This window comes from Miniopterus schreibersii, assembly GCF_964146895.1.
Source record: "Miniopterus schreibersii genome assembly, chromosome: 2".
NCBI lineage: Eukaryota > Metazoa > Chordata > Mammalia > Chiroptera > Miniopteridae > Miniopterus > Miniopterus schreibersii.
The window spans coordinates 97961741-97979001 of NC_138102.1; the positions used below are offsets into that span (position 1 = coordinate 97961741).

The following is a 17261-nucleotide window of genomic DNA, read 5'->3' on the forward strand; positions in this document are numbered from 1 at the left end:
ATGGGTCAAAATTTCAAAACTGACTTAATTTCTAAACTTTATGGATGTGATGACTAGTGTCATGGACTTTTATGACACATGTTCAGATCCTTGTAAAATCAGAACAGTCATTCATTCCAACACACTGGACCTTTTCTAGCTGCAAGACCTTATGCTGGGTGGAGAGATCAGACTGAAGCCTCCATTCCAGCCCTGAGGAGGAGGCTCTGACACAAGCTATGTTCAAGGATAATTCTGAGGTAAGGTAGAAAGTGACCAGTGACACACAGAAGCACGAACAGAATGTTTTGGGGGCTTAGTGGAGGAAAAGAACTTCTGGTTACAAAGATTCAGGGCACTTTTATGGCAAAAGAATGGCTTAAACTCTGCCGGAAAGGACTGGGGCTTTGGAAGGAATAAACCTTTAATAGCAAGGACGACCACTATTAAGAATACCTGTCATTTTTTAACAGTGGTATGAAAGTCTAGTTTTGTTTTGTTTTTTTTAGAGGGGTGGGGTGGAGGGGGAGAGAGAGTGAGAGAAAGAGAAAGAGAAAGAAACATCGATGTATGAGAGAAACATCAGTTGTTTCCCATTCTTGCCCCCACTGGGGATCAAACTCGAAACCTGGATATGTGCCCTGACCAGTAATTGAACCAGCAATCCTTCAGTGCATGGGACGATGCTCCAACCAACTGAGCCACACTGGCCAGGGCAGTCTATAGGCTTTTTGTAGACACAATCACCTCCAACATATCACATAATTCACTCATTTATGATGTTTACTGCATCTTGTTTGTCAGAAAGAAGATCTGAGAGGGTAGGAATGTCTATCTGTGGTATCCCAGGCACCTCCATCAGGGCCTGGACTGTAGAGGAGTTTTTGAAGGAAAAAAAGGAAAAAAATGCCATAGACATGCAAACAATTCCCCCATTCACCTCTCCAGAAACAAATTAAATAAAATGTGAGATGATGTCAGTAGACTGCTATATACATTTTCCAGCTCCTTCGGGAAGGACCCTAAACAACTTGTCTGGCTACCGAGAAGGAATTAAGTCATTTGAAATTATAGGCAATAAAAATCTCACCACAGGATTTTTAATAGTTTTAATAGTAAAGGCAGTAAAAACAAGGGCTAGGGATCTAGTAGAACTGCCTTATTTTTTTTACATTATTTTTAAAAAGTTATTCCTTATAAACCAAAATAGCCAAAAGTCAATTCTTGAAGACAACCTGTTTGCAACACATCATATTCGCTGCTTTTTTTGTTAAACTTGCCATTCTACTTATTTCTTCTCCCCCCAGTTGTCAGCTCATCCTCTAATAGCTTCTCCCTCTCAACTAATAAACTTGCTCAAATCAAATCTCACTCATCCTCTGACTCTGCACCCCACGATAGCCCCATGCTCCCTCTTTCTTTCTCAGCCAAAGGGCTGAGATCTGGCTCCTGCTGCTATGTCTCCATGGAAACTACCGACCGTTACAAATGAATTGAGAAATCCAGAGGATAATTTTAGATCTCATATTTTGGGAACTCTCTGCTCCATTCAAGGCTGTGGACTGCTCACTCCCTCCTCCTAAATCCTTTTTCTCCAGGTTTCCATTAAGCCCACCCGGACAGGGGTCTAGGTGTTCTCTCTGAACGTGTCTTCATGCCCTCTGCTCCCTTCCTGAGCCCAGGGCTTGTAAGTTGGGTGTCCACGTTCTTTATCTCATTCTGGGTTATGTACAATCACAATCTCATCTGTTCCCTTGGTTCTAAACCCTTCCATTTGTCCATGAGGTGCTAGTGCCAGCCTCCCCTTGACTCAGTTCTCGTCTATACAGAGGTCTATACTCAGTATCCCAAGCTGAACTCATACTCCCTGCTTTACCATAAACCTTCTCTTCTCCCTGAATGGCTTTCAAGATGGGGTCATCACCACTGGCCCCCAGATTTGCACAGGCACTCTCCTCTGTGCACTCTGCCCAGGAGCTCCTCACCCTGGTATCTCCTCTCCAGTTGCTCTGGCTGTCTTAGTTCTGGCCTTCATAACTTCCTCCTTGGATGACTGTCATCATTTCTCAACTGGTCTCCTCTCTCTAGCCTGCATGTCCTCTAGTGCGCCCTCTACACTGTAGCCCGTCTTTCTAAAATGCATTCTTGTTTGAAACTGATCAGTGGCTTTCAAAACCCAAGCACCTTGCCAGGATGCCCGCCCTGTTCACAGGGCTCTGAGGGGTTTCAAGCGGGACATGGAAATCACTGGCCTACAAACTCTTTAGGGAGCAATACAAGGCCTTCCAAGATTTGACTCCTGCCTCTGCCTGTCCATGACTTTCCCTCATACCTGTATATATTATATTAACCAACTGACCACTCCATAATCTCTCAAATGCAACCTCCTATTTGACACCTCTGAGCCAAAGCACATGCTGTTTCCTTGGTCTGTAATGCCTACACACTTGCTCACTGTAATGTCAACTACTTGCTTGCTTTGCAAATTTCTACTTCTTTTGAACTGCAGCACAGACATCATGTTCTCTGGAAGTCTTTCCTGATATTCCTGGCCCAATAATTGATCACTCCTTCATCTTCCAGCAGAATGTGCTTTTTTTTATTGCAGTTTCTGCACTGTATCATAACCATATAATTGTATGCCTTACTTTATTACTAGACTGTGATGAATCTTTGATGGGAGAGACTGTTATTTACCACTGTATTCTGAGGAGCCAAGCAAGTGCCTTGCAGAGAGGTGACACTCGGCTCTTGGTTGAAGTAAATAAAAACAAAATTTAGTTTTCCAAGAAGAGAATTAATTTATCGAAAAGGTTTTTCTTGTGTGACGAGATTAGCCGAAGAACATATATACGTAGCCCACGGACACAGCAGCAGCATGGTGATGGACAGAAGGAGGGGGCGGAGGCTGGGTGGAGGTGGGGAAGGGGAGGAGAATGGGGGACATCTGTAATAGTGTCAACAACATAAAAAGACTTTTCTTGAGTCCCCCCCCCCCCCGGTTTCAGGCACAATTCAAGGATGTGGCTAACTCTGCTGCAGATAGATGGAGAGGTTTTTCAAAGTAGTAGATTTTAAATAGGTCTTAAAGAAGATTATGAGTTAGGGAGAGGGGGAGAAGGGCCATTTCCAGTAGAGGGAGCAGCACAGACAGAAGCAAAGATTTACAAAAGGGCCTGGTACCTTGGTAAAAGATTGTGTGAGAATGGAGTAGAGGGTTCTTGGGTAAAAGGCAGAAAGCAAGTTTGGAAGAGGAGGTGTCTTACAGGTAAAGGAGTTCCAATTTTATAGCACGGGCTTTGGGGAAAGATTTGATTCTGACTTGGCCACTTTCTCTCTATATGGTTTTAATAAAATTACTAGACATCTCTAAGCCTCAGCTGCTCATCTGTAAAATAGAAACGATTCCAATGGTAGTGGTGGTGGTGACAACCCCGTGCCAGGACTGGGCTAACAGTTAGATTTTTATTAGCTCATTTTACTCCTCACACCCTATGAGGTAGTTTTTGTTGCAGACAGGAAACAGAGGCTCTGTGACTTGCTTGTGATCCAACAGCTAGTGTGTGGCAGGCCAGTGATGAACCTAGGCTGCCTGACTTCTAACCTCTACTCACTGGGTCTAAGATTAAATGATAAGTGAAATACATAAAAAGTGCCTAGAACAGAGTCTGGCACACTTTTAACTAATCAATAGATGGAAGCTGTTACTATTAGCAATTTTTAGGACATTTAAGCAGAGGCGTTTGAGTTAGGAAGTGCTATATATATTTGGTTTTACATGGCAGGTGGATGGCAATCAGGGCAGGAAGGGGACTCATGAGGATCTGGACTAAGGCAATGGAGACCAAAGTCAGCCTCCCCTCAAGGTACTATGTGAGCTCAGGCAAAATGTTAATTGACCAATGCAATTCTTTAAAAACGGATTTTCAGAAAAATTATACAAAGATTACTTGCAAAGACGTGCCAAATATAAAACTCTCAACAATTCACATATGTAGCAACATAGAAGCTACAAAGCACCTTCACTGCCACCACCAGCAAATAATTTGCAGCAATTATATGTATTAGAAGTTATACCACCCATATTTAATTTCTTTGGAAAATTTTACATAGATAATGTTTGTAGAGACATTATGATTAATCTAAGCATCTTTGCATTTGTCCCATGTTTTATTTATATCTACATTGTTTTAGATAAACAGATATTTTTACATTTAAAGATATTCCAAAATTTAGACTTAACCCACAATAATTTTGATCTACAAATTTAGCACAAATAATTACGACTCTAAATTGACATTACAATTTAAAAAGTAAGATTAATTAGAGAAGTGATCACACATGTCATCAATGACTATTGCCTGGTACCTGAAAAGAGTGGGAGAGTGAGCTCGGGATACATCCTGGCCAGTTCACACGACAAGAGGGCTAGTGACATGCTGTAGAGGGGTGGCAATGGGCCGTGGGTTCCATAGAGAACACTGCCAGGTCTTTGTTCAGCTATTTTCTTTGAGTAAACAAAAAGCTTTGCTTCAAGGATCTATAAAGAGGTAGGAAAGTAAGAAAAAATACAGAAAAACATTGGCTATGTCAGGAGCATTTCTATTTAATAAAGGTTCAAAGTAAACTAATGAGTATAGTAGTATTCAATGTAGTAGTATTTAATGTAGTTGTATTCAGTGGAGAGCATCAGATAAATTCCTTAGTTTACAGTGATATACCGAAATAAATAAATGCATATCAAGAAACAGCAACCCAGGGATCAAACGCCATTTCTATTTTCTGTGCCCAAGGACATTTCTGTCAGTAAATGGTACGTGCCTGCATGAGCTGCATGGAGATTTCATAGGTCTCTCTGTTGGTGTCAGAGGCCTTAAATAAAACAAGGTTTAGCAATGTCACTATGTCGAAGGGATAGTTCCTATAAGAAAAAAAAAAGCATAGTTTATAAGATTGCCTGGCTAGTAATCTTAATAAATCAATTACCTCTCAAAATCCTAGATGGCACACTGACCTCAGTCACACTTACTAATGACATCCCATGACCATTTGACAATTGTTTTGCCTCCTTCATTTCTCTTCTAAATAAAGGGAAATAGCTCTATTTTTATTTAAGTTTGAATATTGTCACACCAGGAGAAATGAACACATAAAAAAATCTATCTAATATATATATAGATTTTAATGAAAAACGAATACAAGTAGAAAGTATAGCATTTAGAAGATATGTCTAAATTTCTCAGTAGTTCACTTTCTTAATATTTTTCATTCAATTTATCTATATTTATTAAGTAACAAACATACCAGGAACAGTATGCAAAGTACTTATGATACTCAGTGAGGACAGCTTCCAATATATTTTGAAAGACAAAACTATACAGTCTAGTTATGATGAGAGCTTTGATGGAAGGCTGTGAACTCTTGACGAGGGACACCTAAATCAGAGTTGTGTTAGGAAAGGCTTTTCCAAGGGAAAGACAAGTAAACTGAGCCTCAAGCCCCGGAGACATCAGCCAGGCCATGGAAGTGTAGTATGGGAGTTTTCTGAGCAGAGAGAACATTTTAAAAGATTATAAGAATGAAACAGCAAGATACCATGTGAAAAAGGAAAGAATCTCCAAGTGAAAGAAATAAGTAGGTTAATAGAAGGTGATAGGGCCAGGGACTGGCTGTGTTCAGATTATGACCAGCCTCTGAACTTCACCCTGAAAGGGACAAAGATCCTACAGGATTTGCAGGGTATAGGTGGGTGAGGAAATGACATTAGGTTCTGAACACTCACTCTGGCTGCTGAGTGGAGAATGGATTGCAGGGGGTCAATATTGGAAACTGTGACAATAATCCAGATAAGAACTGATAAGGGCTTGAATTAGGGCAGGGACAGTAGAAACAGAAAAGGGGGTAGATCTGAAAAACATTAAGGAAAAAAAAGTCAGCAGGATGGTAACTGATTGTATGTGTGGTAGGAGAGCTAGGGGAAAATAGGGACACGGACAACTGAGTATGTGGCAATTAGTGGCATAATCAAATGGAATATGGAGATCAAGTTCACTTTTTTCTTGCTCTGTGATACTATTTAAAGATGATATCTTTTTTACTATATGAATTTTCTTAGCTAGAGTGGAAACAAGGTCACAAATGGAAAACTGGTGAGATAAACTATTAGTGAACGGTCTATATTAGAAGACATATTTATTTTGAGGCAACTTTCAGAAAGCAGAAGGTATTATCCTGTGGGTTCCTTTATTGACTATATAAGGACACTGTCTCAGATGTTCAGTTTTAGAACTCTTACCCTTCTAGAAAGGCACAACCCTACTGTGAATACAGGCCCATCTCGTGGTAAGCTTAGTGAGAGGTTACAGTGAGAATTGTTCAGACACATAAAAAAAGATTTGTACTTTTCATATTCTATATTACTCAAATTTAATTTTTATGGTACTAGCAATACATGAATACATTTCCTTTTAAAAGAAACACATGAAACTGAAGGACCCACTCTGAAGATGTTCTACTTGCATGGCTGGCAGTCGGTGTTGGCTGTAGGCAGGTATATAGAATAAAATGTGGACATGCTCCATCTCCTCTCTCGGCTATTGTTTCTGACCCTACATGCAACCACTGTCAACATTTTGCTGTGTTTCCCAGCCCTTTTCTAAGTCTATATACAAAGATGTGTATGTAAGTACCCCACCCTCAATACATAGGATTTTTTTTTTTAAATCCTCACCTGAGGATATTTTTTCCATTGCTTTTCGAGAGAGTTGAAGGGAGGGAGAGAGAAACATCGATGTGAGAGAGACACATTGTTTTGTTGCCTCCTGACCGGGGCTAGGGATTGAGCCTGCAACCAAGGTATGTGCCCTTGGCCAGAATCAAACCCAGGACCCTTCAGTCCACGCGCCAATGGTCTAACCACTGAGCAAAACCTGCCAGGGCAATACACAGGATTTTAAACATAAATGTGATTATACTACCTACATGTAGTGTTTGGAGATTAGCAGGTTTTACAGTGAACAATAAGGTCCATTTTGGACTGATTTTTTTTCTTTAATGTCTTTATTGATTTCAGACAGAGGAAGGGGGGAGAGAGAGAGAGAGAGAGGGAGAGAGAGAGAAAGAGAGAGAGAGAAACATCAATGATGAGAGAGTCATTGATAGGCTGCCTCCTGCAGGCCCCCTGGGGATTGAGCCTGCAACCAAGGCATGTGCCCTGACTGGGAATTGAACTGAAATCTCCTGGATCATAGGTCGATGCTCAACTGCTGAGTCACACTGGCCAGGCCACTTCAGAATGCTTTAAAAGCTGCACAGGATTCCACAGTTTGGACAGACTATAAATAACCACTCTTGTCGTGGATGCAGGGGTGTGCTACCTAGATTCCCCTTTCAGGACCTGGTACTGAAGTGTTGGAGGCTAATATTGCTGGCTGAACCCCTCTCAGGGAATTGCCTTCAGCCTGAGATGTACCCAGGCCAAAGTCATACCTTCCTCTCAGCAGCAGCCCCTGTGGAATTAGTTGAAGTTTTCATTCTTCCCCCCAGTTCTACTTCCTTCACTTCCCCATAGATGTTGACCCCATGGGCATTTACTAATGAATTTCCTGCAGTCAAATCTTCATCTCAGAAGCTGTTTCCTGGGGAATCCAACATCTATTATTCTCATTTTTTTCACTATCATAATGTCACAAACACCAAATGTGCAAGTATTTCTTTAGAACAGATGCCTAGAAAATGTCATGCAGGGTCAAAGGGCACATTTAAAATTTTGGGAGATAACTGCACTATTGCCCTCCAAATTGGCTTTAGTAATTTGCACTCCAAAATTATTACTTTTCTAGAATTTTCAGTTTTAAATGAACAAAAATGCATGAGGTTGATGTGTCAGATAAAGAATTAGGGAAAGCCCCCAGATAATGGTGGTGAAGAGGATGATGAAGGATGGATGACATTTATGTTATGATGTGCTTATTTTGTGCCAGTTACTGCCTTTACCTAGATTTGTAATTTAATTGTCACAACAAGCTGATGAGGCTTAGAGAAACTAAGCACTTGCCCAAGGTCATGTAGAAAAGGTGGATCCTAGACTCTCTTCTGGATGTGTCTGACTCCAAAGGACTCATATACTTTTATCCACAGTGTTCCTAGCAGCCCACAGCAGAACATGTCAAAGTATCCAGTCAACTTTGGAATTCTTACAAACTACAATATCTGGAAACAGACCATTCTGATTGTGAAAATAGAAAGGACATTTTCTTTGAGTTCTATAAGTGGCAGAATGCCTTACCTACATCTCTGTCTTTGACACTGGGACTTAATTCATATATATTTATATAGAGAAGAACAATGGAAAACACTGCTGGAAATTTAAAGGCAGGAAGGAACAGACAAAGCCTGTCCCTTATGTGGGGCTGTGTACTTGACCATGTAATGAGGGCATTTATTAGTTGCTCAAGAATGAGCTATGGAATTTATGTGAAACAACATTGAGAGGAATAATACAGATACAAAAAATGAAAGAAACCCAGAGAAGAAGTGAGAGAGATCTCAAATGAGCAAGAGAACACACATAAATCATCTGAACTTTGATGTGTGAAACAGGCTCAGCAACAGAATCTTTTACCTTCCAGCATTTAATTACTCACCTTAGGCCTTCTGGAAGGGTACTAGATGAATAAATGCAGTTGTGATCATACAGAATAAAAAGCAAATGGTGAAATAAGTGTGAAAGGTAGGAGTGATTCAGAAAGTAAACAAGAAATGAAACTTTTTTTCAATCTAGAAAAGAGATTTATGAAGAATTTGGGAAATACTCACTAGCTCTGGTTTCTTTAGAACTAAGTGACAAAGGTCAGGATAACTTTGAAACATTCTTTTAACAGATATTACTAGTTGATGGAGGTGATTACTCTGTAACCTTCTGCCTGCAGCAGCTAGTGAATAATAGTTTATAGGGTGGTTATTAGAGGCCAGGTCTCAGATCAAGAGACTTGTTTTATTTAATTCTGCCCTAATCCTATCATCACTCCCATTTTAAAGATGAGTAAGATAGTAACTTGCTCAAGAGCACGCAGGTTGAATTCAAACACAAGATAGTAAGTTTCCATATTTTCATATATCTGTTGGCCATTTGTATGTATTCCTGGGAGAAGTGTCTGTTCAGGTCCTTTGCCCATTTTTAATTGGATTGTTTGCTTTTTTGTTGTTAAACTGTATGAGTTCTTTATATATTTTGGATATTTAACCCCTGGTCAGACGTGCTGTTTGCAAATATCTTCTCCCATTTAGTTGGCTGCCTTTTTGTTTTGTTGATAGTTTTTTTTTTGCTGTGCAGAAGCTTTTTAGTCTGATATAGGCCCATTCATTTATTTTTGCTTTTACTCCCCTTGACTTTGAGGTCAAATTCATAAAATCCTCTCTAAGACCAAAGTCCATAAGTTTAGTAGCTATGTTTTCTTCTATGTAATTTATTGTTTCAGCTCTTATATTTAGGTCTTTTATCCCTTTGAGTTAATTTTTTTTCAAGATTCTCTCTCTCTATATATATACGTGTATGTGTGTGTATATATACACATATATATGTATATATATACACACTAAGTACATCTTTATTGATTTCAGAGAGAGGCAGGGAGAGGGAGAGAGAGAGAGAGAAACATCAATGATGAGAGTCATTGATCGGCTGCCTCCTGCACACCCCCAACTGGGAATCAAGCTCGCAACCCAGGCGTGTGCCCTGACCCAGAATCGAGCTGCAATCCTTTGAGTTAATTTTTGTATATGGGGACAAACAACTTCACTAGCTATTAGGGAAATGCAAATCCAAACTACAATGAGATGCAAACTTACACCCATTTAAATAGTTATTATCAACAAGAACACTAATAACAACTGTTGGAGAGGTTGTAGAGATAAAGGAACCCTTATTCACTATTGGTAGGAATGTAAACTGGTGGAGCCACTATGAAAAACTGTATGGAGGCTCCTCAAAAAACTAAGAATAATGTTATCATATGACCAAGCAATCCTGCTTCTGAGTATCTACCCAAAAATATTTGAAGACATTAATTCATAAAGATTTATGTACCCCTATGTTCATTGCAGTATTTCTCATGATGGCCAAGACATGGCAAGTGTCCTTCGATAAATGATTGGAAAAAGAAGATGTGGTACAGATATACAATGGAATATTACTTAACCATAAGAAAAGATGAAATACTGCCCTTTGTGACAACATGGATGGATCTTGAGAATATGATGCTAAGCAAAATAAGTCAGAGAGAAAAAGTCAAGAATCATATGATTTCACTTATATGTCAGATATAAAAAGAACGGCAACAAATAAACAAATAAGACAAACAAACAAAAACTCATAGACACAGATAACAATATGGTGGTTACTAGAGGGAAAGAAGGTGGGGATAGTAAAGGGTAAAGGGGTGAAATATAAGGTAATGAAAGGAAATTTGACATTGTGTGGTAAATACACAATATGATATACAGATGATGTATTATAGAATTGTACACTTGAAACCTATATGATTTTATTAACCAATGTCACCCCAATAAATTTCATTAAGAAAAGACAGTAAGTTTCCAGAGCCCAAATACCCCCACTTCGTGCTCTCTTGCAACCCTCCAGATGGCCTACTGGACCAAATGAGGCTAAACATCACCAGGTAGGTGGTGCTTATTGGGATACATGAGTCATAAGCTTCACATGTCTTCCTTGGAAATAGATAAATGTGGGGCATTCACTTTTAAGAATTCAAGCTTGTTGGGCCTGATTTAAATTAGGAAATATTTAGAGAGAGTTAACTTAAGGCAAAACAAACATGCAAATAACAATGACAACAAAAATAAACTCAACACAATCCTTTAATTTTGATTGTATATATAATTCTGAAACATCTACTAAACATTTTTAGTAGTTTTTTGGACTGTAAGAGTAAAATCAATGGAATCCTTAAGCATTTAATTAAATGTTAAGAGAATTCTCTTAAGTCAATGATTGGAAATGGCCTGTACTTTTAATATAGAGCATACTACTTACCTTGATTAATAACCTTGGAAAGCCATTTAATCTCTTTCTCAATTTCCTTATCTGTTCTGTACTGATATAATTTGGAGTTGAGGGGAAAGTTAACAAAAACACGGACAGAAGCCAAATAGTTACTTGAACTAATGCTAATAGGTGAGCTATTTTCTTTTGTTCTAAATTATAGTATCAAGATGCATTTAATAGCTTTTAATAAAATATAAACCGTATTTTATGAAAAATTCTTCAAAATTAATATTACCAGTTCTACCATCACTTTCTACTTTTATCCTCACTTCCCCTGGTCCTATTCAAGTTCCACTTTGACTTCCAAATCTCTTAAAATCACCAGAATTATATGATAGTCATAGTTACAGTTATAGTTTCGATTGGAGACCAGCAAGTTCACAGTCCACACACACACACACAGTCCATTACAGAAATAAAAGACACCAAGAACGAGAACGTAGACCATTTTTTCCCCCATTATCACAGCTGACGAATATAGGAATTGATATACTAATTATGCAAAAATGGCTAATTCCTCTTCTAAAACTAACGGTAGAAAATTTTAAGCAATAAGAGCATTTAAAAATGTTCAATCTTTTAGGTATTTTCAAGTAAATTATAACTGGCTCTTTAATAAAATCTGCTTATATTGACATGTTCTTATAAAATAAATCTGGCTTATGATCATTCCTATTTGAAAAGGAGATGGTAATTATTTACTTTACAAGAAGGATTCTTCTCTTTGGAAAATGACTTGTCATAGGAGTGACTGTACAGATAACTTGCTTGAGAAATTTAAAATATGATCCAGTTTATGTATGACTTTTCAGGAACCTATTCTTTCATAAGAGAAGGTATTTAGGTATCTTTCAGAAGCAAAGATGCAGGAGACAAAAAAAGCAAAAACAAAAATACCAGAATTGCTTTGGAAAAACAGAATTGAAAATATAAATGCAAAAATTGTTCAGACAAATCCAAGGTATGTCTAAACTATACAGTCTGAGAATTTATGGGAAAAGAGAACAAATTTTGGCCACAGCTGAAACTTTAAATTCTGAACATGCCCTATGGTGAGAAACGACAGCAGTGTTGGTTACTGTCTTGGCAGACAGATCATGGCCATGGCACTGCCTGGCCCTCTAACCTTCCTTCAGAATATATAAATGTAATGAATGTAAATTGATATGCAATATTTGTTTAGGAAACCCAAATAATTTAGAATTATAGCTTTTAAAATCTACTCCAAACAGAGGGTTCTATGTCCTATTATTTTTGGGACTGGAGATATTACTGAAATGATGATTATGCCGCTAAATTCTCAAAGCATTTATTTGTGCTCCCTAAGGGATTATACGTAGAATTATTCACGGGAATGCAATATAACATTTTATGAGATGTCATGCAATGAAATTAATTTGGCTAGGAAAGTTCAAAGCAAGTTCACTGGGAGAAGGCAGCAAAGAGTGGAAATCTATGGTCCAAGTCATAAATTCTAAATATATTTTTTAGAATCAAAGTATTATGTGAAATTTATTCTTAGTATATAGAAATATCTGAAAAGAAAAAACATTCTGGAGGAGATTTTTGCAAAAAATGTTATTTTGGTAAAATCCCATAGTTCTAAATATTCTTATGTAATGTTAACATCAAGAAATAAAATGATGGAAAAATCAGTTTATGTTCATCTGCTATAACTCTTATGGAGATTTAAGTGCATCATAAAGATTCTACTGCTAATATTATGGAAAACACAAGCTTTAAACATGAAATCTTATCTACTATCTTTAAAAAAGAAAGAGAAAAATTTTAAAGAGAAACTTGTCTCTAAACAGCATGGTCATTTTAAGTTTACAGAAAGTAGATGTCTTCTAAAATTTTGTTTCTATTAATTTAGAACACAATAGGTTAGAATTTAAAACTAATTCACTTTTAGTCCTAGCCTGTTTCGTTCAGTGGTTAGAGCATTGACATGTGGACTGAACGGTCTGGGTTCGATTCTGCCCAAGGGCACATACCTCGGTTGAGAGCTCGATCTCACGTGTGGGAGGCAACCAATAAATGTGTCTCTCTTACATCGATGTTTGCCTCTCTCTTTCTCTTCTACTCTATTAGAGAAGTAATGAAAAAAAATCCTAAGGTGAGGATTAAAAACAAAACAAATAAATAAACAAACAAAAAGTGAATTCATTTTTTTTTTATTTGTAATAGGTTGCAATTGAAAACTAATTCACTTTTATTCCCTTCTTCCAGTATCTCAAGACAGCCATTTTATTTATTTATTTACTTATTTATTTAATTTATTGTTGAAAGTATTATAGATGGCCCCTTTTCCCCCACTGACCCCCTTACCCCGCTCCCATGCCCCACCAGACCTTAATTTTTATTCATTGATAAGAGAGAGATATATGAATTCAACGTTCTAATTATTTATGCATTGACTGGTTGATTCTTGTATGTTCCCTGACGGGGGGGGAGGGGATCAAACCCACAACCTTCAAATCTGCAACCATGGCATATCTGAATGACACTCTAACCAAATGACCTAACCGAACAGGGCATTGCAACAGCCATTTTTAATGCAACAATTAGAGATTAAAGATGGCAGTGGACTGAGTGGAAGTTACACTGACATTCTGCTGGGACCAAACTGGAATTACAACTAAAATATAGAAAAACCATCCTGAATAATCAACTGCAACTGAAGATGAGCTAGAGAGCACCCTCATAACCAAGGAGGAAAAGTGGAGACCACATAGAGACTGGTAGGAAGGGCAGAGGTATGAGAGGGCTGACTGGGCTCCCACGGGCAGCAGCTGAAGGCCTGGAAAGCTATCTCAGCTGTGGGGGGTTCCCACTGAGAACTCTGGGGCCTAAACTCCAGGCTGGGCTTCCCAGCCAAGAGCACCAGAACTGAGAAAGGGGCCCACATAAAAGCCGGCTGTGAAAAGCAGCTGGGTTTCTGTCTGCCAGGGAGAGATGGCTGGAAATGCAAGGATCCTCTTAAAGGGCCAACACGCAAAGTTTCCTGTGCAGCCACTCACCTTGGGCTCCAGCAGAGGGAGGGCAGAGTGGACTGGAGCTGTGTGAGGAGAATCTAGGGTGGTAGGCTCTAGAAATAGAGCTCAGAGGGCACCCCGCTGGATTCCTGTGCTGAGTCATTCCCCCATACTGCAGAGGACATCTTTCTCAGGAGGACATTTACCTTCCAAGCAGCTTTTGCCTGAGGGGGAAGCAATTGCTCCCCCCTGCTGGAAAACTTCTTGCCCAACTCTGTGGAGTTTCTACAGCCTAAGGCTCATGAAGAGAATCAGATTAATCAGCCTGCAGGCAGAGGCAGACCTCAGAGTACTTTGAGTCTTGCCTGATCTGCTTCTGGACCCAGGCCTCGGAAAAGCAGACTTTGATGTACATCTTGGACCTGTCTAAACACACCCAGCCCCAACAGAGGGGACCTCAAGCCATAGGTTTTTGATAGCTCCAAACAGGGTACTCAAGGCCAGTCACAAACAGCGTCTGACATTGGCCTACACCAGAGATCTTCTAAAAAGAGTGAGAGTCCTAGCAGGCTTACGAAATACATGGACACAAATCCAAATAGGCAGCCAAAATGGAGAGAAAAAAACAAGTCTCAAATGAAAGAACAAGAGAAGTCCTCAGAAAAAGAGCTAAATGAAATGGAGATAAGAAATCTATCAGATACAGAGTTTAGAATACTGATTGTATGGATGCTCAACAGCATAAAAAAAGATATGAAAACTATGAAAAATGACCAGTCAGAAATGAAGAATGACATAGTGGAACAAAGAACACACTGGAAGGAATAAACAGCAGATTAGAGGAAGCTGAGGATCAGATCAGCAAATTAGAAGACAAGATAGAAAAAAATCACTCAATCAGAGGTCCAAAAAGAAATCACAATTAAAAAACAGGAGGACAGTCTAAGGGAGCTGTGGGAAAACATGAAATTAACAATATTCACATCATAGGAGTGCCAGAGGAGGTAGAAAGTAAGCAAGGGTTAGAAAACCTGTTTGAAAAAATAATGGCAGAAAACTTCCCTAACCTAGTGAAGAAAAAAGTCACACCAGTTCAGGAGGCACAGAGAGTCCCAAGAAAGAAGAACCCAAAGAGGACCAGGTCCAGATACATCATAATTAAAATGCCAAAAATTCAAGACAGAGAATCTTAAAGGCAGCAAGAGAAAACAATCTGTTTCCTACAAAGGAGCTCCCATAAGGCTGTCAGCTGACTTTTCACCAGAAACTCTACAGGTCAGAAGGGAATGCATGACGTATTCAAGGTAATGCAAAACAAGGATCTGAAACCAAGACTACTCTATCTAGCAAGGCTATCGTTCAAAATAGATCGTGAAATAATGAGCTTCCCAGACAAAAAAAAAGGCTAAAGGAGTTTATCACCATCAAACCAGCATTGCAGAAAATGTTAAAGGGACCAGTGTAATTACAAGTAGAAATATATATAGAGAGAAACATAGGCATAAAAAATTAAAATGGCAATAGATAAGTATCTATCAATAATAATCTTAAATGTAAATGGATTAAATGCTCCAATAAAAAGACATAGGGTAGCTGAGTGGATAAGTAAACATGATCTAAATCTATGTTGTCTACAAGAGACCCACCTCTCAGAACAAAAGACTCACACAGGATGAGAGTGAAGGGATGGAAAAAGATTTTCCATGCAAATAGAAATGAAAAAAAAAAAAAGCTGCTGTAGCAATACTCATATAGGACAAAATAGACTTCAAAATGAAGACCATAATGAGATACAAGAAAGGTCAATACATAGTACAAAAGGGATCGATCCGCCAAGAGGATATAACCCTGATAAACATATTTGCACCCAAAATAGAGCACTTAAATTTATAACAAACTTCAGGAAGACTTTAAGGGAGAGATTGTCAGCAATACAGTCACAGTGTGCAACTTTAACATCCCACTTTCTTTACTAGATAGGTCTTCCAGAAAAAAAATCAACAAGGAAACAGTGACCCTAAATAACACACTAGATCAGGTGGATTTAACTGACATTTACAGAACATTCTACCCAAAAGCTGCAGAATATGCATTCTTCTCAAGTGCACATGGGACATTCTCAAAGATAGAACACATGTTAGGACACAAAACAAGCCTCTACTAATACAAGAAAATTGAAATCATATCAAACATCTTCTTAGACCACAAAGGTATGGAATTAGACATCAATTACAATAAAAACACTATAAAAGATTCAAACACATGGAGGCTAAATAGTAAGTTATTAAACAGTGAATGGGTTACCAAAGAGATCAAGAAAGAAATAAAAAATTTCCTGGAAATAAATGAAAACAAACTTACAACAACCCAAAAATCTATGGGACACAATGAAAGCAGTCCTGAGAGGGAAGTTCATAGCACTAGAGGCCTACCTCAAAAATAATAAAAACTTCTAATAGAATCTCTAACCCTACAACTTAGAACAACAAGAAAAGCCCAGAGTAAGTAGAAGGAAGGAAATAATAAAGATCACAGCAGACATAAATGGCATAGAGACTAAAAATACAATATAAAAGATCAATGAAACCAAGAGCTGGTTCTTTGAAAGATAAACAAGATTTATGAACCTTTAGCCAGACTCATCAAGAAACAAAGAGAGAGGACCCAAATAAACAAAATCAGAAACAAAAGAGGTGAAGTAACAAATGATCCAACAGAAATACAAAAGATTTTAAGAAAATACTTTGAACTATATGCCACCAAGCTGGACAACCTGGATGAAATGGACAAACTCCTAGAAAAATACAACCTGCCAAAACGCAATCAGGAAGAGTCAGAAAACCTGACTAGGCCTATAACTGCTCATGGAGTTGAAGCTGTAATAAAAAAAACTCCAGGCACACAAAAGCTCTGGTCTTGATGGCTTCATAGGGGAGTTTTACCAAACATTCAAAGAAGAACTAATTCCTATCCTCCTCAAACTATCCCAAAAAATCCAAGAGGAAGGAACACTTCCAAGCTCTTTTTATGAGGCCAGCATTAGCCTAATTCCAAAACCAGATAAAGATACTACAAAGAAAGAGAATTACAGGCCAATAACCCTGATGAACATAGATGCTAAAATCCTCAACAAAATATTAGCAAATTGGATCCAGTAATATATTAAAGAGATCATACACCATGACCAAGTGGGATTTATTCCAGGGATGGAAGGCTGGTACAATGTTCACAAATCAGTA

The 17261-nt window shown here is 38.4% G+C and overlaps 1 protein-coding gene across 5 annotated transcripts in view; it reads right to left on the bottom strand.

The window, feature by feature from the left end:
• The window catches only part of FRY (FRY microtubule binding protein), a 508702-nt gene that overhangs the window by 135517 nt on the left and 355924 nt on the right, over positions 1–17261 (bottom strand). For all 5 annotated transcript variants that reach the window (XM_081126905.1, XM_081126902.1, XM_081126901.1 and 2 more), the window contains 2 exons: positions 4801–4900; positions 4348–4519 (listed from right to left, as the gene is read on the bottom strand). In XM_081126905.1, coding sequence (XP_080983031.1) covers positions 4348–4519; positions 4801–4900 — 272 coding nt within the window. The remainder of the gene's footprint in view (positions 1–4347; positions 4520–4800; positions 4901–17261) is intronic.